The sequence below is a fragment of the Seriola lalandi genome, unplaced genomic scaffold (assembly GCF_002814215.2).
Source record: "Seriola lalandi dorsalis isolate HSWRI2012SDOR001 ecotype SW California unplaced genomic scaffold, Sedor1 jcf7180002054286, whole genome shotgun sequence".
In the NCBI taxonomy this organism is placed as follows: domain Eukaryota; kingdom Metazoa; phylum Chordata; class Actinopteri; order Carangiformes; family Carangidae; genus Seriola; species Seriola lalandi.
The window spans coordinates 392,966-410,009 of NW_019524839.1; the positions used below are offsets into that span (position 1 = coordinate 392,966).

The 17,044-nt window shown below is 40.2% G+C and overlaps 2 protein-coding genes across 2 annotated transcripts; one reads left to right on the plus strand and one right to left on the minus strand.

Annotated features, from left to right (window-relative positions):
- Positions 1–380: 380 nt before the first annotated feature.
- Positions 381–3,843, minus strand: ctxn2 (cortexin 2). The gene is made up of 2 exons (XM_023405850.2): positions 3,279–3,843; positions 381–2,333 (listed from the first exon to the last, which is right to left on the minus strand). Exon 2 carries the CDS (start codon positions 2,262–2,264, stop codon positions 2,019–2,021), a length of 246 nt encoding a protein of 81 aa, XP_023261618.1. The 5' UTR covers positions 2,265–2,333; positions 3,279–3,843; the 3' UTR covers positions 381–2,018.
- A 3,567-nt stretch (positions 3,844–7,410) lies between these two features.
- myef2 (myelin expression factor 2) lies at positions 7,411–16,779 on the plus strand. The gene is made up of 17 exons (XM_023405841.2): positions 7,411–7,577; positions 8,580–8,782; positions 9,542–9,594; positions 10,611–10,618; positions 10,721–10,814; positions 11,040–11,231; positions 11,322–11,475; positions 11,566–11,615; positions 11,696–11,756; positions 12,718–12,819; positions 13,326–13,370; positions 13,479–13,574; positions 13,709–13,804; positions 14,024–14,083; positions 15,589–15,776; positions 16,124–16,175; positions 16,396–16,779. Exons 1-17 carry the CDS (start codon positions 7,468–7,470, stop codon positions 16,557–16,559), a joined length of 1,728 nt encoding a protein of 575 aa, XP_023261609.1. The 5' UTR covers positions 7,411–7,467; the 3' UTR covers positions 16,560–16,779.
- The last annotated feature ends 265 nt before the right edge of the window (positions 16,780–17,044 follow it).

Below are 17,044 nucleotides of genomic sequence, written 5' to 3' on the forward strand. Positions count from 1 at the left end.
AGACCTCCCTTATCACCACAAGACTGTCAATGGATGCCTGTGTGTATCGCTTACTGCTGCTACATTAGCCTTTTTTTCCTGTCTCTTGACCATGCCTGCACATTTATGCACGTACCGTAAACTGTAGAGGAATCTGCTCTTACTAGAGTTATTGCTAAAAATTCTGATCACCTCTGTTTCTCCCGCTCTAACGCATCGCAGCAATAATGGACGACCACCGCCGGAGACTAGAAGCAGAAGCAAGAAACATTTTAAGCGTCTGCCGACTGTCACCTAAAGTGTCCTGCTCATTTGTAAAAGTGATTTCTTATTTTTTTTGTTTCACGTGCTCCTCAGATTGCAATAAGAGAACCAGAAAAGCAACAATTATGCCAACAATATTTTAAAGTGAAGAAATTCTATTTATTTCACATCATTGAATCAAATCTATATCAATGAGAAATCTCTACCACCAGCTGAGCAAGCAACAGGTCAGGAGATGTCATCCGTCATCATGATATGCCACACACACACACACACACACGCGTACACACACACGCACGCACACATATACACACACACACACACACACACACACACACACATAAACAGGTGCTCTAATGTTTCTAGATGAAGGCACATAAACCCATTGAAGGTCACAGTAAGGCAGATTCACAGCACTAAGGAGAAACCGTAGACCGTAGGAATTAGCAAAGGAACACTCAAGACTTTGACCAGTCTGCCGTATTACAGTCTCTGTTTAGTCCCGTCTTCCTCTGTCTGGAGAGAAGAGAGCAGGTGTGAACCGGTGAGGATGGCTGAGAACAGGAGGAAAAAGATGCTCACGTGCAGTGCTGACAGACATCCCACCTCTATTTTCCATGTGACCTTTTCCTCCGCAGACAGGTAGTGAGGGTTTCTCCTTGTCATTAGAAAACTAGCAGCACTGAAAGAGAGAGTTCTTCCTAGTTTCTAATCCTCATTTCCCCCATGAAAGTTCTTTGGCTTGATCGCATCAGCCGACCTTCAGACACAATCATATGTCTTCGCAGACAAAAGTAAACAGTTGTGTTTTTTTTTGTTTTTTTTTCTTTCACCCAGACATATAATTGTGGCAACACACAACGTATCATCACTCAAAACCAGCAGCAGTACAAACTCTAAAAGAGTTGTTTTTGCATCATTTAGAAACAGTAACACCATAATGTAAATCACAGTTTGTTCAGTTGCCTTTCACTGCATGACTTCAAAAAACAAGACACCACGGAAAGGACCAATCTGTACATACACAGCAGCAGCAGCAGCAGCAGCAGCAGCAGCAGCAGCAGCAGCAGCAGCAGCAGCAGCAGCAGCATCCCTTTGGATTACCAACAGATTGGATTTGATTAGTCCACAAAGCACTAGTTTGACATAATACCCTGTATCCAACCAGACAGTATACATTCTTGTGCAGAACAGCTCTGCTGTGCAGAGGTGGAACCACTCTGTTTCCCATTCTGAGTTCACATGAGGAATCTTGTCCCTGAGTCTTCAAACTGTATCTGAATAATCCCACTGCACCCTAATTCCCCACCCTGTCCCGCGAGCATCCACCTCTTACCTCCTCTTATAATCTACAGACATTCAACTTGTAGGCATGGGTTAAAGGGAGCTTCAGCCATTTCCGTGTAAATTTGATGAGCTGAAATGCACACCACCCTGGCAGAAGGGCAGTGGAGGATATGACACAGCGTCTACCTCACACTTGGTTAGACACACACAACAGACATGTAGTCACATACGGTAGAGAGACTCTACACTGGCTCTGAACTAACAGTGCACGCACATTGAACAACATACACAGCTTCAGTCTCTTAGCTGAGTCTGTCACAGAGAGATGTCTTAATGGTGTGTCAGTTTCAGGTGCAATGGTTGTGCAGGGCTGTGTGTCACATGTGTTTGCGTGTGTGCGAGTGTATCTGTGTCCGTGTGTAAGCGTATGTGTATCTATAGGCGTTTTTCTATTCGCGAGGACATCTATGGATGTGTGTGTCCCTGTGTTAAGTAAGGGCGTACTCAAACGTCCCTTTCTCCAGCCCCTCAATGCCATCAGCCCAGTTGGAGGAGGGCATACTGCTGTAGGGGTCCAGCAGGATCCTGAAACACCTTACTATCAGCAGCCCCAGGAACACCAGGAGCATCCCCACGAAGGCAAACGCTGTCTTCTGCTCCAGAGTCAGAGAGTGCGCCATCATGTCGTTTCCGCTCATGGCAGCAAGGGAGTGGTTGTAGTGGACGCTAAACATGGTAAACCAACATCTAGGTGCCTCATCTCTCCTCCGATAGGGTCAGGCGTTTAGGAGCCTGCATGTTACCTGGACAGAGATACATGATGGCTTCAGATTAGTGCTGTCTTGTCTCTACTGCAGAGAGGATCCATTTAATCAACCTATTTAAATACTTCATGCTTACACTGCAAAGACTGTGAGAAACAAGGGTGCTAATATGGTAGAAGAAATACACAAATTCCACAATTAAATGTTGAACAGGTTTACAGGTATCTATAAATAGCCTTTTTTTATTTTTTGAGTGTGGTATCAAACAGATGTCCGGAGACTTTGATCTCTCTCTCACTCTGCCCCTCTGGGAATTTTGCAGAAAATTACAAAAGGCAAACATGAACAGAAGAGTGAGGGAGACTGCAGGAGAACGGGTTCGGGAATACCAGCCAATGCCATGACAGTGTGTCGCAGTGCATAGCCAGCGGTGAAACACAGGCAAAGCCGTAAGGTACCAATGAAAACGTCACATCTCATGAAGATGTGATGTCACGTATGTTATGGTTTAGAAGAAAGGGATCTCTACCTGTTGCGTGTCAGCAGATGCCTGCCGGACAGTGTAATTCCATTAAACATGATAGCGACGGTGATTGACCGAACATAATCGCAAAATTGGTGTGGTCACACAAGTGGAAGTCTGCTTCTGTCATTCTTTTCCTCCTCAAATTGTTCATATGAACACAAGCAGCAGGTGGCTCAAGTGAAAGGAAGGGAGGGAGGGAAGGGGAGGTGTGTGTGTGTGTGGGGGGGGGTTGGATGAGAGAGGGAGGATACATACAGACAGGGACAGGGGAATGAACAGAGAGAATTGGGAAAGACAGATGAGGGAGAAGCAAGTAGAATGATGAGGACACTGCACAAGTATGCATGGTGAGAGAGAGGAGAGGAGAGAGGGAGGGAGTGAGGTAGGGTGAAAGGAGAGACTGCATTGACAGATTTCCTTGTGTGGGATGTCTGCGAAAGAAAAAGCAGGCGTCTCACCGTCATTATCGTTCCATCCTTACAGACCTGTTGCTGCTGTTTCTTCCGAGCAACTCCTCCGTCTCGGAGCCCCCAGACATATGTCCATTAATCCATCCATTGCCAGCATCCAGGGTGTGCTAGGCTAACCCCACATCTAAACAAAAAGGTAGAGAGATGAAGAGAGGAACAGAGAAGCGAGGGAGAGGCTGGATCAAGCTATGATATATGTCTCTTCTCAGAGATACAGCTCCTCTCCTCATGCTCCCTTACTTGCTGCCTCCTACTCATTATCATTCTGTTTCTCTATCTCTCCCTCCAGGAGCACGCACGCTTGCTCCTGCTGCATGGCAACCACTTGTTAGTCTCACTCAGCTGCTCTGCTGCCTCAGTCATTCACAACATTCCCCCCCTCAGCAACACCACCACCGATGCAGCAGCATCAACAAGCAACCCGCCTCTTCTTTTTTCTTCTCTCTCCATTCTCCTCTCCCTGGCTTATTTGGCTCTTCTCAAAATGACTCCACCAAAATGTGACAGGAATATCATGGCTTAGCCAGCAGGAGAAATGCTGCCTCTCACTGCTCCTGGCCAGTAAATGCTGCTGCAAAGGTATTTTTGGTCCAGCACAGCACTATCCTCAAAGCCTGCTCCTGCTTTGATGATGTGTTTTTAATTGGTGCAGTTTGCTGTGGTCAAATTGAATTAGCCCCCTCTGCTTAAAGGCTTACGAATGCAAGCTCCCCGGACATGCGGAAGGAGGAAGAGACTGGTATTTACATAGGTTTTACTGGAGTGAATGAAAAGCAGTATTGTATGGGCAAACAATCGGCAGGTCTGTAACAGTATGCAGCAGTGAAGCGTCTGGCCGTCTGTTTTGTTGTTATGCAGCGGAAATTCATATCAGCAATGTAGTTTTTGTCACAGTGGTGCAGTGACTCGGATCTAAGGATAAGGCATGCCATGAGGGAGATGGTCATCACTAGTGTGAGATGTGCAATAATTCAAGGCTTGAAAGTGGGAAGGAGAACTCCATTTTCCTTTTCCAGTTGTAAACATCTGAAAAAATCCCAGAGAGAATTTAAACACAGAGTTTTATGACTCTGCAGTGTCTTTTGAACTGTCTTTTTTTTTTTTTTTCTTGGGTTCGTAGCAGTTTCTAGTCTTGCTGTGCTGTTGATACTTGATCCTTGGCTGTATTTGGGCAGAAACAGGTAGTGTGGCGTCGCAGTGATTTGTCGGCCAAGTCATAAATACAGTTTTATTTCACATTCATTTCAAGGATGGTTCTTGAAAATCAGATGAGGAGATGACACACTGTATGGACAATGAAACCGCTGGATGTTTTCTGGCAATACCCTCATGTCAATTTAAAAGACAAGGTCAAAATGGAAAACTGTTGGGTCATAACATACTAGTGATAAGGTCAAGTTACAGAAAGTCTGAATCCATTACAGTGAATTAGCTGTTGGAAAGGATTTCATGAATGTGAAAATTAACAGAAGTTGAATGACTTTATATTAGAACATTGCCTCTGAATCACCTTTATCACATCTGTCAACAGTCGAAACATGCAAATGTGCTTTTACCTGTGTGTCGAGGTGTGCTGAATATCTTTGGACTCTTTTGGTTTGGAAGAGGAACTGCTGAGATGATCTGAATCTGTTGCATAAAGCATATTAGAATATTACGTAGTGTCCACAGGACATAGGGATAAAGATTGTTGAACTTTTATCTCGACCAGACAACAGGTCAGGAACAAAACTGATACTGAGAACTGTAAAACTATGAATCTATGAACTGCTCTCACAGTATCCCCTTTAAAGTTAATGAACTCTACACCACACCCTTGTGTGATAATACAATCTGCACAAGAAAGTACAAAGACAGATGTAGTGAAATTACCAAGATTTTAAATACTTTATTAGGGCTCCATCAGCCTAACCGCAGCAATTACTAACTCTCTTGGGGCCCACAACTTAATTAAATTTACATGGTCCATTGTAAGTTAAGTTTTCATTTTAAAAGGATGGTCTAACTTTTTAGAATAAATATAATAATCTACGATATTGTTATCAAAGGTATAATGCTAAGGCGACCGTGCACATCACGATATGCAAGATAAGAGAAATAAAGCTGTGGTTGCAATTAAAGCATCTCCTAGTGTGATCAGAGAGAAACTCATGGTCTTCAGTAAGATAATGATAGCCATATCAATCATATGCAAGTTCAGGGCCAGGTTCATACTGCGCTATTTTGTGGTATTCACACAATGACTTTAATATTGTCATTAGTTGTAAGTTTCTCTGCTATAGCTTGGAAAAAGTAGCTTACTTTTCCAATTGTGTTTTTGTTTGGTTTGTTGTAAAGACAACATGATGTTTCAGTGGATAATATTTAAGTTTTAAGTGTTTCCAAAGAAGCCAAAGCAAAGAAGTCTTTTTTGGTAACTACTGATTATGTGAAATCAGATCCAAATGCTGACTGTGGTTTCCACAAAAAGATAAAAATCTACATCTTGAAATTGTTGCTACTGCTGATAGGAAATGTAGGAGTCACATTTCAATTCAAATCTATTGGGGAAGCTCCAACATTAAAAATGCACGCATTATCATATAGATTTTTGGCATATGATGATGAAATATTAATGTACTGTAATGTAATTTCATAAATCATGTGCAGCAACTTAGGTTGACTGACTGTTCTTTGTTTGTGAAACCAAGTTGCAAGGTTATTTTGCAGCCGACTTAGTAATGTTGCAGCATTTATCTGTAGGAAGTATGCTATGAAAACAGCCAGCCCTTAAGGAATGTATTATCAGTTTATTGACCTGATTTTTCATTGACAGAGTAATACGTGTACATGTTAAAGGTTAACTTCCCTTTTATGTTAAAGTTCAACCTGACCCATGGTTGTAATTGAAAGTTCAGAGAGCTGCGTTCTCCTTCATTGCACATATCAGTGGTATCTGCTCCTGAAATAAGTGAAAATGTATTTATTTTCATGAGGGAGTTGCACCACTTGTTCAGTTTGTGGATAAAGCATGCTGAAACCTAAGCAGTGCATGAATAACATTGCAAACATCTGGGTTGGAGAGGCTCACCTACAGCTGCACCAAAGATTCTGACACACATAAAATCATGATATGGACTATGCAGATGTCGTGCAAATCGATTGGAAATGAGACAATGTCCCTAAAAGTAGCTTTTAAATGGCTTAGCTTTTGATGATTTCCTCAAAATATTTATGAAAAGATTCAAATGAAAATCATGTAAACGTGTAGCTGTCTAAATGATACGTCTTGCACAGCATAAAACTATGGTTTGAACACCATTATTGTGGTCACATAGTTATTGTCCTCATATCATAACAGTTAGGAGCTGGACAATTTTTTGTATAGGAGTATAATCAACTTTTGAAGTGCTTTTTTTTGGTTTTGGCAACTGCACAGACTTGCTGAGCAGATACTCTACAATGTTAAAGTGTATTGTATAAAGAAAATGAAATTATTCCTCCAGTAGAGTAACAGAGCATCAATCAATAGTTTCAGGAATGATGAATCAGCTTGGCTCTGTATTATAATCAATAAAGCAAGACTTATAGTCTGACACTATGAGTATGCTGCCTGGAATATTGTAGGTTATATGTATAACTGGTATTTCAATATGAATTACACTGTCTGAAATTAGACATTAAATAAGTATTCAGGAACTTATTGGTTGTATAATATAGCTTTGGGCTTTCCCTTGTGCATGGATCACACTGCTGTAAAGCAGGTTGGACAGGTCTTGATATGATTTTCTGGGATTTGGGAACAGTTCAGAAACACGTAGAAGCATCCATCAGAAAGTGTGTCACTTTCTGTTCACAGTTATTCAGACACTCACTTACTATCTTATTCACCTGCTGACCCCTAAAGCTGTCTACTAATGTGCACAGTCTTTCAAAATGTCAACATATTATTTATGCGTATTTTCCAGACCCATATACTATTCTATTCTATTCTTTTCTATTCTATTCTATTCTGTTCTATTCTATTCTATTCTATTCTATTCTATTCTATTCTATTCCGTTCTATTCTATTCTGTTCTATTCTATCAGGCTGCTTGGCAACTCACAAATCTCGCGTTGGAGGCACAAATCTCCCCTGCACATTTTGAACTGCGTAGCGTCAGAGGCATCTTGCGTTGTGTGACAACCCGAGCTCAACATGGCAGATGTTGCAACTCTTGATGAAGAGCCAAAGCAAGACGAATGTACTGCATCCGTCAAGTCCGAAACCGACGAGACATCTGAAGAAACACCCAACGGTGTGAAAACGTGAGTTAAATGATGGATTTTTTCTGTCCGTCATGCCTCCGCAGCCGTTAGCAGGTTTAGCTAAAATGGAGTCCTGGAATGCTAGCTATTGTTAGCCAAGAAGCGTCTATAACCTCTGTTGTGAAACATCGTAAAGCACCTGTGTGATACATGTTAGGCTTGTAGCTAACATGACGGCAGAGAGATGCTGATATAATGTAAAACTGGAGTCTCAAACTGGTTCGCTCTTGCCTTAACATCAAAGGTGGTGCAGTGGGTCAACCTTAACTGGAAGCTAACCTCGGTTGTGTTTTGCTTGTCTGAAAGCTAACGCTAACACAGTCCTAATATTCAACGTACATTAAATCATCAGGTTAAACTGGGCTTCAAACCCTTTTTTTAACTTGCTAGTTGGATGAATCAACCAAGCTGTACTTGATTTCAGATACCAGCTAGCATTAGCATCCCTGCTATTCTTCTTAACTCAACAGCTCGATTTATTTGGTCAAGGTTACAAAATCTATAGCTGCAGATGGCTTGCGACGCTTCAGTGTAAACTAAATGATGCCAATTAACTATGTGAGCTAACGTAGTACTTTCTTGTATTTTATTTATTTTTATAATAGGACAGTACCTCTGATAAAATGGTTTAACATCACAATATTAAAAAACACAAGGCCTTTATAAACACAAAATTATCATCACCATAGATGTGTGCTTTTGATACTTATGTTTAATTTAATTTGTGAAATAATTCCTTTACATTCCGTCCTTAGGTGTCCTAGCAGTTGTCCACATAAAGTTCAGAATAGAAATACAATCATGTTTGGATTTTATCATTCTATTTGATAACATTTTTGATTATTTTTCTTCAAGGTAAATCACTTTTATAAAGCTGTCCCATTCATTTTGTATGGAAGGATGTAAAGAAAAGCACATTACCACTAAATGCAAACTACACGAAAGGAACCTGCTATTACTCACAGATTTTGTTTTTGACGTGCTGCTTTCTGCCTTATATAGGGATGGCGAAGAAACTAAGCCCCCTAAAGAAAAGCAGGATGCTAAAGAGAAGTCCTCTGGGAGCAGAAGAGGGAACCGCTACCATCCCTACAAAGACAAACATGGTGGAGAAAAGAAGGGTGCTCACAGGAACCGGGTGTTCATCAGCAATATCCCCTATGATATGAAATGGCAGGCAATTAAAGATCTAATGCGTGAGAAAGGTAATGTCCCCAGTGATGGGGATGTGTCTCCCCTTCTCTCTCTCCAGCTGATTAGAAGTTCCTGACCCTTTCTTGTTTGTTACCAAATGGAGCATTCTGCTTCTAGCAGTAGTCATTTAGTTTGTAGTTTTCTCTGGATGTACTTAGTGCAGATAGTAGGGAACCAACATAGTGTGACATTAGGTTATTGGAGTTTTAATAAATTCTTTTGGATGGACACTAATTTAGTTTGGGCTGATATGTCTGTGAGAAAAGGAAGATGAATGTAGTTACATTGTCACTTGTTTTATGGCATTGTCCGCTTCAAAATGTAACCTCAAACCAGTAGTAGAATTGATTGTTGAATGTTTTTGTTGCATCTGTTGCAAGGTGAATCTTGATTATATGAATGAAAATATTGTAATGTTTTACTTTCTGAATTATGGCGATCTCAAGAAGCCTTTTGAAAGGTCAAAGGACAGCTTAAAACTCTCAACTGCCATGAATGGAATCTGTTGACAAACTGATCATGTTGAAGTCTTTTGAATTTCCCAGGTTTAATGTAGCTGTATTTCTCTCTGGCCTTGGCCTTTGAGGGTCTCAGTCACTGCCCAGAAAGGCATGGTGTTGTCTGGTGAGATGTTGGTCTGGGCTGACTGTTGATCATTAATGGGACATCTCCATCTGTAGCGGCATTGCCAAGGCCAACGGCGACTTGAAGACGTGGTGACTTAAATCCCTTTGTTCTTTTGGTATTTTTCCTTTGTATGTCTCATGTAGTTGGTGAGGTTACATACGTGGAGCTCTTTAAGGATGCAGAAGGAAAGTCAAGGGTAAGTGATGTGGCCAACTTGCTGCACGAGGTTTTAAATGCCCTCAGCAGGCTCTCATTAATCAAGTGCACTTTTAGGTTCTAATCCTTTGGGTCTTACTATGTTACTGAACTGGAGATACTGTAGGTTGTGTTTAGAGCCTGATAGATGGCTAATGATTGATATTCATTTGAAAGGGAGATGTCCTGTTGAATTTTGGAAAAGTAGCCTAATGAACTCATCTAAGAGTACACTTTTGCTTTTGTTGTTGTCATTTCAATTAGTTTAAAAGTTTGTCTGTTTGGCCATTTTCCAAAGGGAAATGTGGGTTGTGTGATTTGTCTCATTGATTGACCCTCATGTCTCAAAATCTTACCCTACAATTCTGTTCTATGGCACAGCTCTCACTTCAAAGGAACAAAACACTCTTGAAAGATCCTGTAGTGTTTTTCTTTAATGTTTTTTTATTAAATGGCAAAATGCATACTGCAGATGTAAAGTTGAACAACACTTTTTTTCTTTATTGCAGTGGCAAAGCTGGTTAATCTTAAACAATGTACTAAATAAATATGTTAATGCTTTTTTTTTTGCTTTTTTTTTTTTTTTAAGATTTTCTTCCTTGTATTTATGTCCAGTTCAAAACATTAAATGTTTCAGATAAATTACAATGCATAGTTATTTGTTAGTGCCAGATTTTTTTTTTTTACCAAAATATATATGTGTATATACACAAAAGATAGTATTGTTTGTTTATTATTTAAAACATGTCAAGTGTCACCATTTCTTTAGATAATGATAAAAATGCTTTTAGCAGCCTTTTAATCTTGTTTGCAATAGACTTGAGCACAACCAAAAACTGCTGGCTCAAGTCAGTGGGCAAAACATGGCCAACATGCAGTATTGAAACTACTAGAGGCATGTTGATACATTTAATTTACAATGTTCAAGTGCTTTGTTTTGATTCTAACTGTATTTTGTTCACTCCCTCGGCTTTGGATATGTGTGCTACCTGGACTCCTGTGATGCACCCTGGTTAGGGTTGTGGGTAAGAGACTGCCATACTTTCTCGAACATAACTTTAAAAAAAAAAAAAAAAAAAAAAACTTCTTTGTGCTGCCATGAACTGATTGTTTCCCTGATTCAACAGTGTGGTGGAGTTCAAAGATGAGGAGTTTGTGAAGAAGGCGATATTAACTATGAATAAGCACGACCTGAATGGAAGGCCACTCAACATCAAAGAGGTGGGAGGATATTATGATTGAATGATTACAGCAACACGAAACTGTTGTTTATACTTTTATCTTTATAACACCCTTTCTTGCTTTCTTGTTTTTGATGTGTCAAGAGATAAAGACATTTTTTGCACTTTCTTGTCTTTTTCTTTTTTCTTTTTTTTTTTTTTTTTTTAAACCTTAACCTGACTTGCAAAATGTAATGTATTTTTCTTTCTTTCTTTTTCTTTTAAGGACCCTGATGGGGAACATGCCCGGCGTGTGCTGCAGCGCATGGGAGGTGGTCAACAAGGAGGTCGTGGGCAGGACATGGGGCCTGGTGGGATGAACATCCCACCCTCCATTGCCAACAACCCCAACATCCCACCTGAGGTCATCCATGCGCTGCAAGCCGGACGACTGGGCACCACAGTGTTTGTGGCCAATGTGAGGACATTGTAATATATAACTTCAAACTCTAACCACTAATGATAAATCATACATTAAAAATAGGGGTATCTTTATGTTGTTTTACAGCTGGATTTCAAGGTGGGCTGGAAGAAGTTAAAGGAGGTGTTTAGCATGGCAGGTGTGGTGAAACGAGCAGATGTAAAGGAGGATAAAGATGGCAAGAGCCGCGGGATGGGAACAGTGACTTTTGAGCAGTCACTGGAGGCTGTGCAGGCCATATGTATCCTTCAGAATCGAACACTAAAATATAAAGCACACATGGCAATGCGCTAGAATTTTACTGTGACCTTCTCCTTGACTCTGGACTCAGCCATGTTCAATGGACAGATGCTTTTTGACAGACAGATGCACGTTAAAATGGTATGTTATTACATAACTAAAGTTGTACAGAGGATATGAAGGTGAATCTTTACATTTGTTGTGTGTTTTTTTTTTTTTAGGATGAGAAATCTCTTCCCCCTGATGATTTCCGTCAAGTAGAAAAAACATCTCAGTTACCAAGTGAGTACACCGTTATTCTCTTGTCAGTTACTGAGATGAGATCCATAGAAATAAGCTCAGTGATTTGTGTATAGCAATAACATTGTCAGTGTAAGGTATGACCCCCTCTGGGAACAAATGATACTAGTTAATAAATTTGCATAAATATTTTATAGTGATGTTAGAAAGGCTCAGGTATGTTGCTGAAGCACTATGCTAATGAAATGAATACTAAGTAGCTTGTAAATGTTTTCCTACCTGCGGGTTAGCTATTGGTCTGACAATATCAACTGTCATGTGCATGCTGCTAGATGCATAAAGACATGATTGAAAAAAAAAAACAGTAGTGATTGTCATTGCAGTTAAAAATTTAGAAAGTTATTCGAGAAGCAATCCCTCAGCATTTATTTAAAGGACCAGGTTTTTTAATTATATAGAATAGTGTGTTTCTCATACAGTAATTGTAAACAGTTTTATAGACATTATTTTTGCAACAAAAAAAAACACCTACTTAAATGGTATGAGATGATATTAGTAACTTTGTAGTAGTAGTTGTTGAGTTTTAGCTGGTTATTAATAGACAAAGGTCCAATGTCTGCAATGAAAGTGAAGATGCCAAAATATGATGTGGAAATATTCTACAAATTTAACAATATGACACAAGGGTGAATAAATAACTGCTCTACCCGACGGCAGTGTCTGTATAGCTTTGATATTAAGTATGCTCTGAGCAGTACATCTTCCATTCTTGAGGGTTGGTGCATTGCAGATGCAGTATAGGATCATGTTTTGTCACTATATGACTTTTCACACAGAATTTTCATTGAATGTTTGCTTCAATAAATGCTGCTCACATAATTGATTATTAATACATTAGATCTATATATAAATTCTTATTGGGTATGTGATCTTCTCTGCTATTATTGCTAGTGAATTACATAGTTCACACCTTCTTCTTTTTCCCTGTGTATTTTGTGTATAGGGGGTCTTGGTGGTGTTGGCATGGGACTGGGGCCAGGTGGGCAGCCTATAAATGCCAATCGCTTGAGTGGTGGAGGAGGCATGGGCTCCATGGGGCCTGGAGGTCAGTCACCTCTCAAATATTTTTAGTTATGTTTAGTTAAGAAAATGCCCCCACATGCTATGTACAGTGCATCACTCATCATTTGCATGTGTTGCGAATGAGTCTTTCTCTGTAGGCACATGTTTATCAGAAAGAACCAGACGCATGTCCACTCACCGGTCAACAATTAATACCACAAGGCAGTATTAATCAACAACTTTGGACATTGTTCTGTAATAATTAATATGTCGGCAGCAAACGCAGTTAATGTGTAACCGTCAACTCTTGGCTGACATTTATGTGGGTCTTCTTTTGACCCTGCAGAGTGTCAATATGGGTTAAATATGGTCAGAGCTTCTCTTTGTACAAAGGTGTTAGGATGTGACTGACATTGTACCTAAAAGCACCTTTGTACAGTGTTTGATAATCAGGCTACACACAGTTCCTCTCCATGTATGTACACCCATAAGATGTAAATAGATACAGCATGTGTATTGGCATGGCCTGATTGACGTCTTCTGCCATAGGTATGGATGTTGCAGGTTATGGTGGAATGAACAGACTTGGAGGAGGTAAGTCTTTTTGCTGCCTATGAGTTTTCCTACCGAAAGAACGTGGTCTACTTTTTTGTGGAGCGAGGGAGAGAGCGATGTTGAAACCTGGATGCTGCTTTTTCACAGGAATGAGTGGTGGCGGGGGCTTCGGGGGCATGGAGAGCATGGGCAACATGGGTGGCTTTGGAGGGAGAGACATGGCTCCAGTTGGCAGGATGGGAGGTAAGTGAACCTATTTGCTCCTGCTGGGCAGAGATGAGGTTCAGTTCTACGATGTTATACTATAACCACTGAGCTGCAACATTGTGTGGTAACTCCAGTCTAAGGTTGCATTTTTTGTTTTTCTCTGGGTGGAGATATGTACCGGTCAGGAATGGGTGGAATGGATCGGGACTTTGGGCACAGTGACATGCCAGTGAATCGAGGATTTGGGGATTCTTTTGGAGGCATGGGTAAGTGATACTCTGTCAGTATGAAAGGAATTCAGGGTTGTCTGAAGTCAAACATGACACAGGGGAGGTTATGCAAGTTCCTCTGTGTAGTTTGGTTTTGAGTTATGATTGATTTTTAGAGAATGCTGTTCTATTTATAGGCTGACTGTTTCTTTTGCTTTTGTGACATTGTTGTTATGGTCTAATCTAATCTGCGCTGACTTGCATTCTCTCCTTTAGGCGGAGGTTATGGAGGAGGCATGGGCAGTGGTGGCATGGGGCACATGGGGACTGGATTAGGTACATGAGATATTCCATCCACAGTTTTTATAAATCTGTTATATATCAGTTCTTCCCCTAGCTCTTTAGTGAGCCACTAATCTCTTTATTACTGTTGACATTGGAAAGTTATTAGCCCTTTACATTTGATAGTCTTTTGACAGTTTATACATCAAGTCATGTAAAGGAGGAATGAGTATTAAGTGTACTACGATGTAGCAAGTCATTAAGCTTCATAACTCGCTGAATAGGTATTGGACAACGAGGAAGTGTAGTGGTTGTAGGGACAGTCCTTCAATCAGATGACAAGTAATGGCTCTGCTCAAGTGTTTAAGTTCAATCTAACATGAAGTCTGTGAGCACTGGTGTTTGACATATACTGAAGTAGAATCAATAGTGATCTATGTTGACAACACTGAGGCATGTATGATGTTGTGGCCATAGTTGCAATTGAAAGACTATTTGTGGCCGTTGCTCAGTTCTGCACCCCAAATTGCTTCCTATGAGTGAGTGAGTTTATGTGTGATAGAGATGCACTTCATGAATGTGTGTGAATGGTGGTTGTGACCTGTAGTGGAAGGTGCTTTGAGTGCTATCTATATGCAGCCCATTTATCATTTACTGTGGACATACTGTACATTATGATATAAACTGCTGTTGAACTATGAAGAATTAGAAAGGTTTGATCCATTAGATCCAACATGTATGTGACGAGCACCAAGAGACATAACATTTTACTTCTGTGTTATTCGTGTGTGTGGGCAGTCAGAGCCTGAGAAAGAGTTTGATGTACAAATTGTTTGGGCCAAGAATAAGGAAGCCTGAAAAAACCCTTTGGCATTTTTCATGATATACAGCAATCGTGTTTTGCCACTGCAGTTGTTTTTTTGTTTTTTGTTTTTTTTGAGAGATGAGCAACAACCATGTGCACCAACATCAGTCTCTTCCTCTTTTATTAGAGATATTTGAAAAAATGCTTACTGCATGGCTCCATGGCAACCTGTATTTTCACACATGGAGTAGTACACAAAATACAACATGGAAGAGTGTTAGAGAAACTATATATTGTACTCAGAGGATAATTTGCATTATTTCTATACACTCTCTTCCTTGTGGAGTTTGTTTGGGTACACTAAGAATACAAACTGGTACAAAGGCTGCACCTCCTGTATAAACAATGTCACAGTGACATTGTACTCTCTCACAGCTAATGCTTTGAAGTGATAGAATGCCAGTACAGTTTCAGTGTTTGTACACGCTTCAGTGACATGTCATTGGACAAAATTAATGAAAAGCTATGTGATGGTAAAAAGTATCATCATAATATTTTGTGTATTGCAGTTTCAATATATACAGGTATATACAGGTATTGTCTTAAAATCTCATGAATATAAATCTGAGGTGAGCCTTTGCAAGGCTAGAACAGAGCTGGAAGCTGCATAATACTGCTCTGTTAAAATAAACGGTACAGCCCATTAGTTTTTGTTGCTCTCTCATATCATTTGCGTCTGTGTATTAATTTGCAGGTGGTGGTGGAATGGGCAATATGTCGATGGATCGCATGGGCTCCAGCTTTGACCGTATGGGCATGTCAGCAATGGACATGAACCGTGGCTTTGGTGGCTATGGAGGTGGGGGACCAGGCCACATGGGTGGAGGCATGTCTGACAGAGGCTCTGGGTCCAAAGCAGGCTGTCAGATCTTTGTGCGAAATGTAAGTGTGTGTTAGATCTGTGAAAGCTTTGCTAGTAACAAGAATTAGTTGGAAGTCTGTTAAATAGCATTGGGCTTACATCCAGGAGACCTCCCCACTGATGTAATTACTTCTTCATTGATAAATACATTTTCTCTGTGCGTTGATACCCCCTTATTGATTGAGGTGTGACATAACCCATGCATTAATATAAATGATGATGTTGGGTTTGTTTAGTTTAAGTAACTGGCCCTGTACTTCACAGTATGTTGTTGAGTCCACCTCTTTTATGATACACTCATCCTCTCTCCAGTATAATGTAAATTCTGACCAGTATATGGACTGAAATATCAATATGTGTGTTGCAGCTGTCCTATGATCTTACATGGCAAAAGCTGAAAGAGAAGTTCAGTCACTGCGGTACGTCTTTCCCTCAGCATTCATTAAATTTTTACTGCTGATGCATTAGTAAAAACATAAAACCTACATACAGCATACCACTCAAATAGAATACTTCATCTCATATTGACATATGGATAGTTAAACGAGGATGCCAAAATCTCAGGCTTTAAACTTATCTACACTGTGTGACACACTGTGGTTTCAGAATGTAGTAATTTCTCATTTTTATTTATTGCAGGCCAGGTAATGTTTGCAGAGATCAAGATGGAGAATGGGAAGTCAAAGGGCTGTGGAACAGTGAGATTTGACTCACCGGAGAGTGCTGAGAAGGCCTGCAGGATGATGAATGGAACTAAGATCAATGGCCGAGAGGTGGACGTCCGCATCGATCGCAACGCCTAGAGCTTTTGTAGGAGTCATGCTAACACACTTCCACATTCAACCCTCTTGCCAATGATCTTTTGTTTTGTTTTAAAAACACAATTACTTCATATCTCCATTTGTCCACTGTTTCAAATATTTTTGTTTATATATACTTCATAGCTCTTTTATCTTTGTTTTGTAAACCCTTTTTAATTTGTCAGGCAGTTTATTTGAACAAATAAACTTTTTAATTTTTAAACCCGGTGGTTGTAAAATCTCCTGAGATTGACGTATCAAAGTTGTTTTTCACAGTGTGTGTAAAATGAACCTGAGGTGTGTTGCAGTATTGCGCAACACTGCCGTACAGTGGCCTCTTGAAAATCGGGTAATTTCTACATTAATCACAAAGGCAGCAACTGGAATAAAGTGAGAAGAGAGTGGAATTGAATTTTATCAGGCGTGGTCTTCAACACTAATCACAGAAAGATATTTAAGTTCCCAGAGCTCAAAGATTGGGTGGTAGT